A 13,485-nucleotide genomic window follows, 5' to 3' on the forward strand; every position below is an offset into this window, starting at 1 on the left:
AAATAACATCACAATCATGCTGATTGACATTAACATTCATAATGTAGGAGTTAGTACGCAGGCACCAGCACGCATGCTGCCTGTTGCCGTAGTCCTGTGTGCACTGACGTAAAGGCGAGCTGCTGTAACAAAGAGTTTCCCCTCGGGGATCAATAAAGTATTTCTGATTCTGATTCTGTCACAGATTCTGACCTTCAAAGGACCAGACTGGTGGTTCTGTTTTAGTCAATAATAATCACATATATTGTACTTCATATCCCTGCTGATCATTTTCTAAATAATCTCTGTTTTTGATTTCCTTCCTTCAGGCAGCCTTTGGTTTCTCTCTATTCCTTTTGCAACTTGCTGCAGAGATAGTCAAGTGATTTTTAATGTACGTAACGGCTGCAGTGCAGTGTTATGTGTTTTTTATTCATCAAATAAACTCATTTGTTCAATGACCAACTATGCTTATTATTCTTCTTCGTGGTTTTATTTTCTGACAACAAAGTTCATGACTGAACTTCATTTCTACAGCAAACTCTCAAACCTGAGAAACAAAGTTTTCTGAATTATTTTAATTGTATTTCATTAATGAACTACAGATCCTTTAGAATATACCAATAAAAGTACTATAAATATATACAAAATACTATATAATAAACAAAACATGACAGCTGATCCATTAAGTGCACCAGAGAATCAAAATGGAAAATTGTTGTCCTTGATAATGTTTAAATTACTATGAACTTTTGTGTCTAAAATTGACAACATTCAAGACAAGGAGGAGTAGTACAGAGGAATGATGGAGAGCTTCGTCACATGGTGCAACCACAATCACCTGAAGCTCAATATCATCAAAGAGCTGTCCCGGTCATGATCCAGGGAGAGGAAGCGGAGAAGGTGGACTCATATACCTTGGTGTCCAAATATATACTATACATAAATATAGACAATAAAAACCTGGACTGGTATCACAACACTGGCAGCCTGGAGTCAGTGGCGGAGAGAAGGATGAGGGACAAGACCAATGCCATCCTGGATAACCCCTCTCACCCTCTCCATGACGAGCGGTGGCAGATGGGCAGCTCATTCAGCCACCGGATCGCCCCACCCAGGGGCTCATTTGTGCCCACTGCCATTATAGTTAGGGTTAGGGGTAGGTACAAGGGTAGAGGTGCATTTTTTTTAATGTAATGGGACTACATGGCACTCGGCTTGTGGTGCTCAAAGTGCCAAAAAATTACATTTTAAAAACTCAACAGCAATGTCTGGTTCCAGAAACCATTACCTGGTTACTCAAGATTAAGGAACTATTTTCTCTCTACCGATAGTTCCCACATGAAACTGCTCACAATGTCTATTTCAACATACTGAGGGGGATTTTTACTAAATGCTGGAGCATGCTTCTTTCAGGCTACATGGAGTCGAACATGCACAGGGGTCGTTGGGAGACATTCGCGTGGCTACTCTTTTATACTTTGGGTATAAGTTCAAGTGTTTTTTTTCTTTTCCCTTTTGAACCTGGCTCCTGACAGGAGTTGGTTCAGCCTGGTTGACGCTCAGGTGGGACCCATAATACTGTTCTCTGCGTAGAGACTGTACGTGTATATTCCTACTGCAAATTACCATCAGGAGAAGATCAGTAGAAAACTGTGATGGAAGTTTTTGATGCAGCCACAAAGAACTGCAGCAGCTGTTTGTGTGTAGTCGCGGTTTTTGTCCGCTAGGGGGCGTCCTGCCTCCATGTCTGCTCCTTTAAACTCTCAGGAGCTTCTCTCGCTCTGACAGGCTGCATGATGAAGCTCATTAACTTCATCCGTTACTGCACGAGCCGCACACGCGCTCTTCCTCTCTAGTTCGTCCGGGCGCGCTTTCCACTCCATCAGGACCAGGAGCACGCCATCCCTGCTCAGACCTGAGACCGGCTCTGTGTCCGGGGAACTTGATGAGACCCTCAGACTACAATCAGCCTGGACTCGGCTTGTGTGATGATCCCGAGAGCCTTCCGTGTTTCCTGTGACGCAGGACAGCCGCGCCGCGCCTCACCGCACCGCACCGCACCGCGCACTTCGGGGAGCTGCGAGAAGCGCGAAAACAGCGCGTCCGTGACTTCGGTCTTCTGTAACCACTCGACCCTGATGTGAACATGTCTTTACTGTGGTGACCAGTCCGACACTGATCTGAGAGCGACCAGTGCTGTCTGTGGGAGGACAGGGACCCGAGCTCCGGAGCGTCATCCCCTGCTGACGGGCGGGGAGTGGAACAGACACCCGCAGGTGATCCTGAGCGTCAGAAACCTGCTGTTTAGAGGAATTTACCGCTTCTGTGTCAGGATCAGGAACAGCTCTGCTCTGTATCTGCGGGGACAAGAAAAAGTGGATTTGGATTTAATTGAATTTTGATGGATGCTGATGCGGGACCGGATCGAGTCCCCGCGGAGGAATTTAGCGGAAAATGTTTGTGTGATGTGACAAACAGCTAGAGACAGAAAACATCTGTCTGACCTGTGACACTGACAGAGGAAACACCTGCTCCTGCTGCGGAGAGAAAAGGTACCTGAACACATCACAACATTTACAATTTAGATATAACAGGTTAAAAAAATCAATCAATGTTCAATTAAAGAGCTGACTGCAGATTATTATCATTATCATTAACACAAAAAAACAGTATATAGCTGTGTTGTTCTTGGTATCTTGGGATGGGACCATGTTGGAGATACGAGCTCTCGCTGTCATATCCCCCAAATTATTGTCTTGTAAATCCACCAGTAAAAACAATCAGTTAATTAATTTATCAATCAGTAGACTATCAATCAATAACTAGGCACTCAGGCTGCCGGGTGGAGGTTGTTTGTTTCGGCTGGTTTCAGATCAGATTCAGGATTTTCTGATTTCAGCTGATTCTGCTGGAATGCAACTTGAGCTCGTGCTGATTAGCTTGTGCGCGTGCATGTGTGTGTTCACTGCGCGCGTTTAAGAAACTAAACCAAACGTCTGTCAGCGTGCGCACTTATGAGGGTGGATGTGTGTGTGTGTGTGTGTCCGTGTGCGCGCGCGTGTATCTGAGATCGTAGGGTAGGTCTACATATGTTTTTGCGCGTGCGTCATGGTGATGGCTCTGCGATTTCTTGTGCGCATCTGTAAACGTGGTGTGTGTGCGCGAGGCACACATTATAATTGTGTTTGCCTGAGGATGAGTGTGTGTGTGTGTGTTTTAGAAATATGGGGGGGGGGCATATATGGACAAAAAGTGTAAAAAGATCAGACAACTCAGTTTAACCATCATCTGGGTAAATACACTACATGGCCTAAAGTATGCGGACACCTGGACATTCCAGCCATATGTGAAAGTTGAACATGTCATCCAAACACAGATTTGTGCAGCCAGATAGAGACACATGAATTATCACTCCAAACAACATGTTTCCTTTCCTCCTATTAGTCACACAGTGAGAAAGTCTGCATAGAGCGGAGGTGGATGGATGGGTCAACAAAATGTCAGACTTTAAAACGGAAGGCAACTGTTTGTTTCCTGTTTCCAACAGACAGTCAACTTTGCTTTTTTTTTGAAGCATGACCATAAACCTTAACCAAGTGTTTATTATTGTAACCATGATGATGAAGCGAAGTAGTCATTTGAACCCAAATCATGATCTTAACCTAAACCTTACCAAGTCATTTTTATGCCTAAATTTATCAAAATTTTAACAACATCAAAGGCACATCATAACACAGATTTTACAGTAAAGAGTTTTGGAACGCGCTGATAAATGATGTCCTGCTGATCGGGGCATCAGATCAGAAAACGTGTCGTTCTAGATGGCATGGACATACATCGTATTTTGTCATTTCATTTGTTGGCCACTCCAGCAGGTACTGGCCATTGCACAATGTGACTGAATACTGTGTTCATGTCATATGTTTAAGACTAATTATGGGTGGGCGATACCAAAGCTCTAAAGCGGGTTTCACTCTTGTGAAGCGCATTGTTTCGAGACGTTGCATCAAACTAAGAATACCACATGACTGATGACGTCCGAAAGTTCTGAAAGTGCTTCATTCAGTTTGACAGTTTTTAAAGTTCTGTTTTGTGTTTATACTGTGTTTACCATCTTAGTTTTACCTGTTGACTTAGCTAATTAGCTCAAAATACAAAGTACAGTTGAGGCTGATGGAATGTCATTAGCTTTGCAGGTATTTGACCTGATGGTGGCGCTAAATGAAGTGAGAGGATCAACAAAGTCATTAGGATTCATCCTCTGAGAACCATGAATGTCTGTACCAAATTTGGTGCCAATCCATCAAGTAGATGTTGAGATATTTCACTGGATAAGGAAAAACTTTGACCTGCTGGTGGCGCTAGAGGAAAGGTCAGGGAATCACCAAAGTCATTATGATTCATCCCTTTGGGAACATGAATGTCTGAACAAAATGTCATAGCAATCTATCCAATAGTTGTCGAGATATTTCAGTCTGGACACAAAGTGGTGGACAGAGTGACAGACATTTCCATCCATAGAGCCATGCTGCTAGCTTGGTTAAAATATAGCGATGTGACTATTTGCTCCTAACTATGATTAAAAGACACAACATTAGGGGTCCAAAACAGTCAGATTTAGCAAGGATTCCAGGTGGTAGACCACCCCCCTCCTGAACATAGACAGTTGGTCTGTTCCACTTCCTGCTTGTAGAGTATCAGAGGCCATCTTAACTAATTGTGCATCTTTTTGGTTGGTGGAGGACTCAAACATGGAGCCAGGAAACACAAACAGGTATAAAAAACTGATGGTTCCACCACAAACTTTTGATTTAATATTTGTTTGTGTTCAGATTAAACAAAGAGTTACAACCTGTTAATTAGTAAGAACACTTTCCATAATGTGCCAATAGAAATGAACCAAAGTTTTGGTAGACATGCCAAACCTCTTAAGGCATGTAAGAGAAAATAATCTTTTTTAACATACAGTCAGTGTTATCAGACCCAAGTAAGAGTGTTGGAGATCTGTATGCCTAGGAATTATAAACTATCCACTACCTCAACAGATAACATCATCAGTGGTGACTGATCTAAAATTAATGATCACCTCTTTGGTTTTGCACACCTTGAGAGGGAGGTGGTTTCAGCTTCCTCACCTGGCTCCTGTAGGACTCTTTGATGTTATCATTTATCGGGACCAACCTCTTTGGTGTCATCTGCAGATTTCATAAAATGGTTGTTCTGGTAATATGTATATGTGCTATATAAATGCAGCCATTTACCATGTAAATGCAGCAATTTATGTGTGAATAGGCATGTAAAGCACAGGACTCAGACAGAAACCCTGTGGTGCACCTGTGCGTAAGAATTTCTACTTGAGGGGTTTATTGATCATGTATTGATTGTTTCCTCCTCTATCTGAATCTCCAACAGGTTTCTGGAAGAATGTGAAACTGGAGCTGCTGAGACCCTAAAGCTTCGCCTCCTCTGCTGCGTCCGACAGCTATGTCCTACACAGAAACCTGTACCGCAGGAAAACCTCTGGGTCAGTGTTTGTAGTTGGGACTGCCCACCGTGTTTAACCCTGACCTGGGTGACGGGGGACTCCATGGTCTGGCCCGTCCCGTCCTCGCCACATCGTCCTCACTGCCGCTGCAGCAACTTGCTTGTTGATTGTGCAATCAAATCACCGCTCCCTTTCCCTGCAGCTTGACTCACCTCAGAATGGCGAGGGGTTCAAAGCCCCCGAGCGTTCCCAGCCAGTGCTTCCTCTCTCTGCTGATGCTAAAGAGCTGCTGGCTGCTAGGCTCTGCCACGCAGAAGTCCACAGTGTTGGCGGACTCCCAGCAGCCCCAGCAGGAGTATGCCCACTCCATCCGGCTGGATGGTGACATCATCCTGGGCGGCTTGTTCCCCGTGCACGCTCGTGGCGAGAGAGGCGTGCCCTGTGGCGAGCTGAAGAAGGAGAAGGGCATACACCGGCTGGAGGCCATGCTGTTCGCCATCGACCTCATCAACAAGGACCCGGAGTTGCTGCCCAACGTGACGCTTGGGGCACGCATCTTGGACACGTGTTCTCGTGACACCTACGCTCTGGAGCAGTCGCTCACCTTCGTCCAGGCACTCATCGAGAGGGACGGCTCTGACGTCCGCTGCGCTAACGGAGACCCACCCATCTTCGCCAAGCCGGATAAAGTGGTGGGCGTCATCGGGGCGTCGGCCAGCTCTGTGTCGATCATGGTGGCCAACATCCTGCGACTGTTCAAAGTAAGAGAACGCTGTCAGGTGACGTTTCTGTTTGTAGTTTGATTCGTGAACTTGCTGCTGTACTGCGACTCGTTGTGACTAAACTTTGGTCAACATCTGGTTTGTCGCCCCTGCTGTTTCACCTAACTAGCCTGCAGAAATACTTTGCGGTACTTTGTCTCTCTGTTGTCACTCTTTGAGCCAGTGATTTTTCTACTCTTGTTGGGCCAGATGAGGCCAAAGGTTTTACATCTCTTAGCAGCTCCAAAATGTTCAAATGAAACTGACCTTGTTGCACCTGAGAGTTGATCAGGACAGTAGAGCCTGTCCAAAGATAAAAAGGACAAACCTTTTGCTGGTGGTGGTCACACAGGAAGTTTGGTTTTTAAGTTGTAAAGGTAGAAAGAACCTGGTAGCTAACAAACATTGGAAGAGCAGGTGTGGTGGGATAATGTGTCTTCTCAAGGTGTCACTAGCAGGGTGGATGTGCAATGTGACCCCAATTGGAATTTTCTGTTTTACTGTGTCTCTGAGGCTGCTTCAACTTCTGTTTCAACACACTGAGGCTGAACAGGAAGAGAATTTGTTTTAAGAGCTTTTCAGACTTGGTGATAGCACACTCCTCACTGTGCGATTGTAATTAACGTTCCTCAAAAAGAACCCTCCTTTCCTGCTGGCTTTTCTCAGTCTGGATAACTCTTGTGTTCAGTGGATTCAGAAATCCTGAAGCTGCTCGAGTCAAACAGAATAGAGGTCAACAGGTTTTCTTTACAGGTGATGCTCTGACAACATGAGTGAATGTAAACTGTCTGTCTGCTGTCATTCGTAGTAAAGCACCGTAACCAGTTTGAGTTACAGAGCATTCATTTAAAAAATGTCAGTTAAAGATGGGTACAGTTTCTTACAATTTTCAATACCAGTGCCACAATGATACCTGAGTCTCGGTACTTGGGACAAAATGAAATGTTTCATTACCTTGTTTTGTTGCGTTTAAAGCCCCTCTGCGCCCCAAAATGTGTTTTGCTTATTGTTACTTCACTTGGATGTTTGAGTTTCACTGTGCAGAATGATGCATGTGCATCACATTCATCTGCTGATGAATGTGAAACATTCAATGTGCGCACAAAAGTTTCTCTGTGTGCACATTCAATCTCAGTTTACCACATGTACGAATGGCATGATTTTGTGACATCACAACTAGATTGTAAACCAATCGTGGTCCAGTATGTGGGCTAACTAACACAAGTGCGATGTGGCAACTTGAAACGTACAGTACACATCCAGTGAGAATGGGCTTTTCAGTGAAGACATCTTGTGTCCAGCTGTTAAACTTTTGAAATGGAGCAAAGCAGATGATGCAACATGCAAGTTGCAACATGAGATAATTTCCTCTCTCTCATTTTCATGAAAAAGCTTCCAGCACGCTAAGGGCCGAGCCAGGTGCAGTCTGGGTAACAGAGGATCCCAACTTCAGCCTTAAAACAGAGAGAGAGAGAAACAGATACTCAGATGGATTAGTTTTTTCCCTTCAACTCTCCTCACTTCTCTGTTCCCTGTTAACAAGCTGAGGGCCATTACAGCTGATCAGTCACATTTTGCAGCTGTGAGGAAAAATATCAATTACTATGTGATGAGAAGAAACTACACTTCACCTAATATTCACCTGAACTGACGTCACAGGAGCTGCAGTTCTTACTGGTTCACTGCCAGCCCTGACAGTTTGTCAGTATGTTTTACAGTAGAGGTCTTCATGGGTTTAACATTTTGGACCGGATTAGAGGTTTTCAGCACATGTACGAAAGCATCTTTAACAATGAATCTTCAAACTGAACTGACTACACTGAATCACCATTGTCACTGACTAAATCAGTAGCTTTTAGCAGTGGAGCTCCTCACGGGTGACTGAGAGCACTGTTGTCATCTCAGCTGTGATACACAGTATGTTGAAAGCCTATTAAAAAGACAGCAAATGCCACAGAAACAATCATAATCTGATAATGCTGTCGTTAATAATAGGGTGCTGAGCTATTAATCTTATAAACTACAGCTACAGACTTACTTTTGTAATGAACTGAATGTAACACTGAACCAGCAACAGACCGAACAAATTACTGAACCGAAGACAGATAGATCATTTTTTCAGACGGATGTTTCTCACAGTACGTTGACATAAAAAGTTGATTCTAGCTGTTGCCTCGTCGTCTCCTGCGAGTGCAGACAAACTGTATCTGGAGGCGGCGTGTTGCTGTGCACATCCCACTGCGTTAAATTAGTGATGAGCTATATGATTCATGTGTATGTGTTAGAGCCCAGCCAGCTTAATGAGGACAGAAAGCCCCAACAACATCACTTATCTAAAATTAGCTGGAGATGCCTACGGGGGAGGAGGGGGAGGAGGGGGGAGGAGGGGGATAGTCAGATTTTGCTGATGCAGAGGTTTCCTCACCCTGCTGCCGCTCACCAGCGCTGTCACAACCTTCAGCTGCAGTCGGAACAGTGGTGGAGGAGGTATTCAGATCCTTAACTTAAAGAGTAACTAAACACCGAGCTGAAAATCTCAGGCTGAAAGTTTCAAGCCTGTTTCACCTCTGACCACAGACAGCACCACTGATGTGTGTGGTTGGGTGTGGTCAGAAGTGGGCTTCGTTGCACCTGTAACCACACCCAGCAGTGATGTTGCAGGGTCCTGGAGTACACCTGTACATCACTGCAGCAAGGTGAGAAGTTAAACCACTGGAGGTCAGCAAAGACAAGATTTACAGGGGTTGTTAAGTTACACTTTAAGTAGAATTAGCAATACTGCAATATAAACATCTCATTACAAGTCAAAGTTCTGCATTGAAAATGCCACTTAAGTAAAAGTAATTATTGTTTAGTCAAATGTTCTCAGTACAAGTACTCATAATGCAGAAAAATGCAGTGAGCATTATCCTTTTATGTTAAATGACTACATTATTATTATACAGTAAAGGATGGGTTCACATTTTGTCTGTCTTAAAACAATTTCCATTGGAGGTGCATTGGGGGGGGGGTCACCCAACGTGATGTTAAATTTAGGTTATTATTTACTTAGAGAGAAAGAGATATAGCAACAAAACATGTTCACCTACTGTGAGGCTCATGTCAGTATGATTTGTACATTCAGATGAATTAAATCACAAGTGTGTATCACCACAGTTTCATCAGGTGTACGTTTGTGTGGAATTGTGATTTATTAGATGTGAACTAATGAATAACATTGACTCCAGCTACTGTATGCTATTGGTTTTGGAAATAACACTAGGTTGCAAGAACACTAGATATTTTAACCTCCTCTCAAAAAAAACCCCAACATCTGCCAAAATGAAGACACACACATTCTTTGCTGTGACCTCCTACATAGAATTCATTTGCAATAATTTCTGAAATTAAGACAGTTGCAACTTGCAGCAGTTTGTGTCATTACTCAAAAAAGGGTGAACCAACCAACCAGTGACTTTGACAGTGATGGCGTGACAGCAGGCCTTTTTTGAGGATTTGCCCAGATTTAAACAATTTTACTCTCATGGTTTCCCACTGTGTATTACAGCCTGAAATAAATACCGCCCACACTAACGTCACAACAAATTGCTACATTTTTATGAAAAGTTAACCTTCAGGGAAAAACATCACACTACAAAATGCACATATTTTAAGTGTGAGGTTTTATGAGTTAACAATGTCATCAGTGTCATCAATGAGATGTGTCTGATTCACCTCATCAGGGGATTGACTGATCAATCACATCGTACATTTGCACGGTGGTGTTTAATGAGAGCAGCATGTGGTAATGTCGGAAAAACATTTTTGGAGTTGGGAAAAGTTGAGGGGGTTGTGTGAGGAATAAGCTTATACAGCCACACGAACAGCTCTAACATTTGCTTAGTAGCACTAAACACAAAGTACAGCTGAGGCTGATGGGAATGTCATTACGTTTTCAGATATTTGGTCACAATCCAAGGTATTAGAGAAATCAAAATATTGACCTGATGGCCCTAGAGGAAAAGTTAAATGACTACCAAAGTTATTACAATTCATCCTGAGGGGGAGTTTAACGTGTGTACCAAATTTAATGCCAATCCATCCAATATCGTTCCGATATTTCAGCCTGAGCCAACGTGGTGGACCAATCGCACCAGACAGGCACGGATAATCACATATTTATCTTGTTTGTAAATGAAAAGAATCATATAAAATGATGCGGTTGCCTGTTTAATTCTCCCAGAGATATTATATTACTAGTACACTACATTTCTCAATAATTGATATTAAATATAGTCATCACAATCATTTACTTCTGCCCAGAGTGAAATATCTATACTACTACCCTGACATTTCCTGGCTCTAAGAATAGATAAATCATCGGTTTCTGTCCTATCTTGTTTTGGAGGAGTTCTGCTGTTAATAAGACTCTCACCTCCCTCTTCAGAAGCTTCACTAAGGTGTCAGAGGTGAGATCCTCCATCTGAAACTGTGATATGTTCTGAGTGCATTTGCATAATATTTGCACATACATTTCACACAGTATCACACAGTCTGTGCCTAGCCTGGTCGTCAGGAGGACTCTCTGCTGCGACAGTCGCTCACGCTGCTGCGTTATATTTCCATCTCTGCGTGGGAGAGACAGAACCACAGAGTCTCTGTTTATGAGCTTGCTGCAGGCTCGGCCAAAAACACAAAATAAAAAATTAAAGAGGTGAGAAAATAACAGAAGGAGGAATGAAAACAGAGGGAACCTTCCTACATCGTTCCATATAAACTGTCACAGGGAGGAGGAGAATTGAGCCTCCAACAGAACAACAGCCTCAAACCATAGAAGAAGAAAAGTATTACTGTCAATATCATCTGTGACATTGTCTGGGACATCACGCTCCCAAACACATGGCAACATCAACCAAATAGTAAATATGCCAGAAAAGCAAAAATAGGAGCTAAAAGTGGCTAAAAAGCTGAGTAGAGCTGCAGACTTGGAGATAATTATCTGTGGGTTTGTCTCTGCATTGTTAATAAAAATATATAGATTCAAGCCAGTTTACCAGGAGTTCGATGAGAGGAAATGGACCATTTTGATAACTGACATTTAACTTTCAACAAAAGACGCCCAACGGTTGTACGTTCCTTCATTTGACAGAAGAGTTGCATTGTGTGTCAAGTCAGTGGTTAAGAGCTAACCACTGACCTGAACACATCATCTGCTCAGCCAGACAATTCACACAATTGCAGGTTATTAGGTACAACTAGATAAAATGAATGCAGTCTAATATAACAGTCCTGCAGTAAATTCTACCTTCATAAAGGTGTTGTTCAGTTTGTGTTGAAATTGTTTCAGAGATGTGTTGATTCAACTGATCATTTATAACCTTCATGAAGGAAGGATGTATTTCAGGACTGTTGTATTTGACTGCATTAGTTTTAGCTTGGTGTACCTAATAAACTGGCAACTGAGTCTAGATTTATAGTAATTCAGATACAGATAATGATATATATACTGTATATATATAGATAATACAGATGATGGATTTGGTGTGAACAGGTTGGCATTCACCTCCTGCTGCACGCTGGAACCCTGGCCAATCAGATATTGACAGCTGATTCAACTCATCCTCTGAGACAGAATGAGGGGATGAAGATCAGCAGAAACCAAAACAGACATTATGGTGCTTGATGATACAAAAACTTTCCAGGTTGAGAAAGACTCAACTTCTATGTCCAGTAGTCCAGTAGTATGAGTCTGAGAGGCTTCCAAGGTCTCCAGAAATATTCACTTAGGTTTCACACACATCTTTGCACAGTCTGAAGATGTGTGAATGTTGAGGCTGGTTTTCACTCTCTGAAGTGTTACCTCCTAATATCACACCACTCTGTGCTAACTCCTGACAAAACACAAGCAGCAGATGGTTTATATGAGGGAATAAACACATCATCTGTGGAACAAGAGAAAAGGGGAGGAGGTCAAAACCAAAATAACTAGGATTCATCCTCTGGGGACCATGAATAACTACACATATGCTGCCAACAAGCTTCAGATACATTCTTAATGTACATGCCAAGAAATACTGACTGTAGTCTGCAGTCCGCTGCTGATTTTAGTGGCTCTGATGGAGGCTTACATTTTGAGCCTTTTTAAGTTCCACACATGCCGCGTAAAGCGTCACATCAGTTGATGCCACTAGCACACACTGGACATGTTGCACAGGCAGAAGAAGCAGTCAAGGTACAGTAGCAGGGAACCACTCTGTGGAGTAAATGTGGTCAAATTGGACCAGGTGTGTTGCTCGAAAGAGATGTTTGCATTGTAACTCAAGATGCTGATCTCAAATGAGTTGAGACTTGACTCCAGTGACTTGAAACTTAAATTAGACTCATCTCAAAAGACCCAAGACTTGTCTCCAATTACTTGAGTAATGTCTTAATTACTTGAGACTTGACTCTGACCTGTCTCAAATGACTAGAGACTTGGCTTGGACTTGTTTTAAATGACTTCAGAATTCTCTCCAGTGACGTGAGACTTGACTCTGACTTGACTCGGTTTTAAATGACGGGAGACGTGTCTTTAATGACTCGACTCAGACTTGTCTCAAATTATATATAACTTGCCTCAGATGACTTGAGATTCGACTCAAACTTTTCTTATAAATGACCTGACACGTGACTCCAGTGATTTGAGACTTGTTTCAAATTACGGGAGACTTGTATCAAATAAATTTTTATTTGAGTTGGACTTGAAATTACTTGAGACTCAAATGACCTGAGCCTTGACCCAGACATACCTCAAATGACATCAAACTTGACTTAAATGACTTGAGATTAGACTTGGACTTGTTTTAAATGAGAGACTTGTCTCTAATGTACTGACGCTCGTCTCAAATGGCTTGAGATTTGACTCAAATGACTTTTACCTGCCGTGGACTCTTAAATCACCTGAAACTTGAAACATCTCTTTCTGGACCATAGTGATGAATCACCATGCTGACCTAAACCTAATCTTACCTGTCAACTACTGGCAGGTGATGTCACTGCGGGTCAGCCTTCCTTCAGCCAATCACAAACAGATGATCAGACCTGTATGTCTCATTAACCGAAAGTGTGACCTGAACATCTCAGTCTGTGCAGCAGCATCACGTCCAATCAGCAACCTCATCTCATACTAACGTCCTAAATGAATGTGAGGGTGAAACTGCTCCACCTTCTTTTAAAATGAATGCAAGCTGGAGGCGTCCGCCGGCTGATCTGCCTCGATTACCTGATTGCTCTATTGTT

At 42.9% G+C, this 13,485-nt stretch overlaps 2 protein-coding genes across 9 annotated transcripts in view; both read left to right on the plus strand.

The window, feature by feature from the left end:
* Positions 1-441, plus strand: part of LOC122874708 (peroxisomal succinyl-coenzyme A thioesterase-like) — a 21,136-nt gene extending 20,695 nt beyond the window's left edge. For all 8 annotated transcript variants that reach the window (XM_044192943.1, XM_044192940.1, XM_044192941.1 and 5 more), the window contains one exon: positions 1-441. This exon is cut by the window's left edge and continues 264 nt beyond it. The gene's annotated coding sequence lies outside the window, so the exon portion shown is untranslated.
* Positions 442-1,703: 1,262 nt separating this feature from the next.
* LOC122874707 (metabotropic glutamate receptor 8-like) overlaps positions 1,704-13,485 on the plus strand; it is a 128,602-nt gene continuing 116,820 nt past the window's right edge. Inside the window, exons 1-2 of the mRNA XM_044192938.1 lie at positions 1,704-2,534; positions 5,395-6,228. Of these exons, the coding sequence (XP_044048873.1) occupies positions 5,686-6,228 (543 nt within the window). The 5' untranslated portion in view covers positions 1,704-2,534; positions 5,395-5,685. The remainder of the gene's footprint in view (positions 2,535-5,394; positions 6,229-13,485) is intronic.

Source organism: Siniperca chuatsi, linkage group LG4 (assembly GCF_020085105.1).
Source record: "Siniperca chuatsi isolate FFG_IHB_CAS linkage group LG4, ASM2008510v1, whole genome shotgun sequence".
In the NCBI taxonomy this organism is placed as follows: Eukaryota; Metazoa; Chordata; class Actinopteri; order Centrarchiformes; family Sinipercidae; genus Siniperca; species Siniperca chuatsi.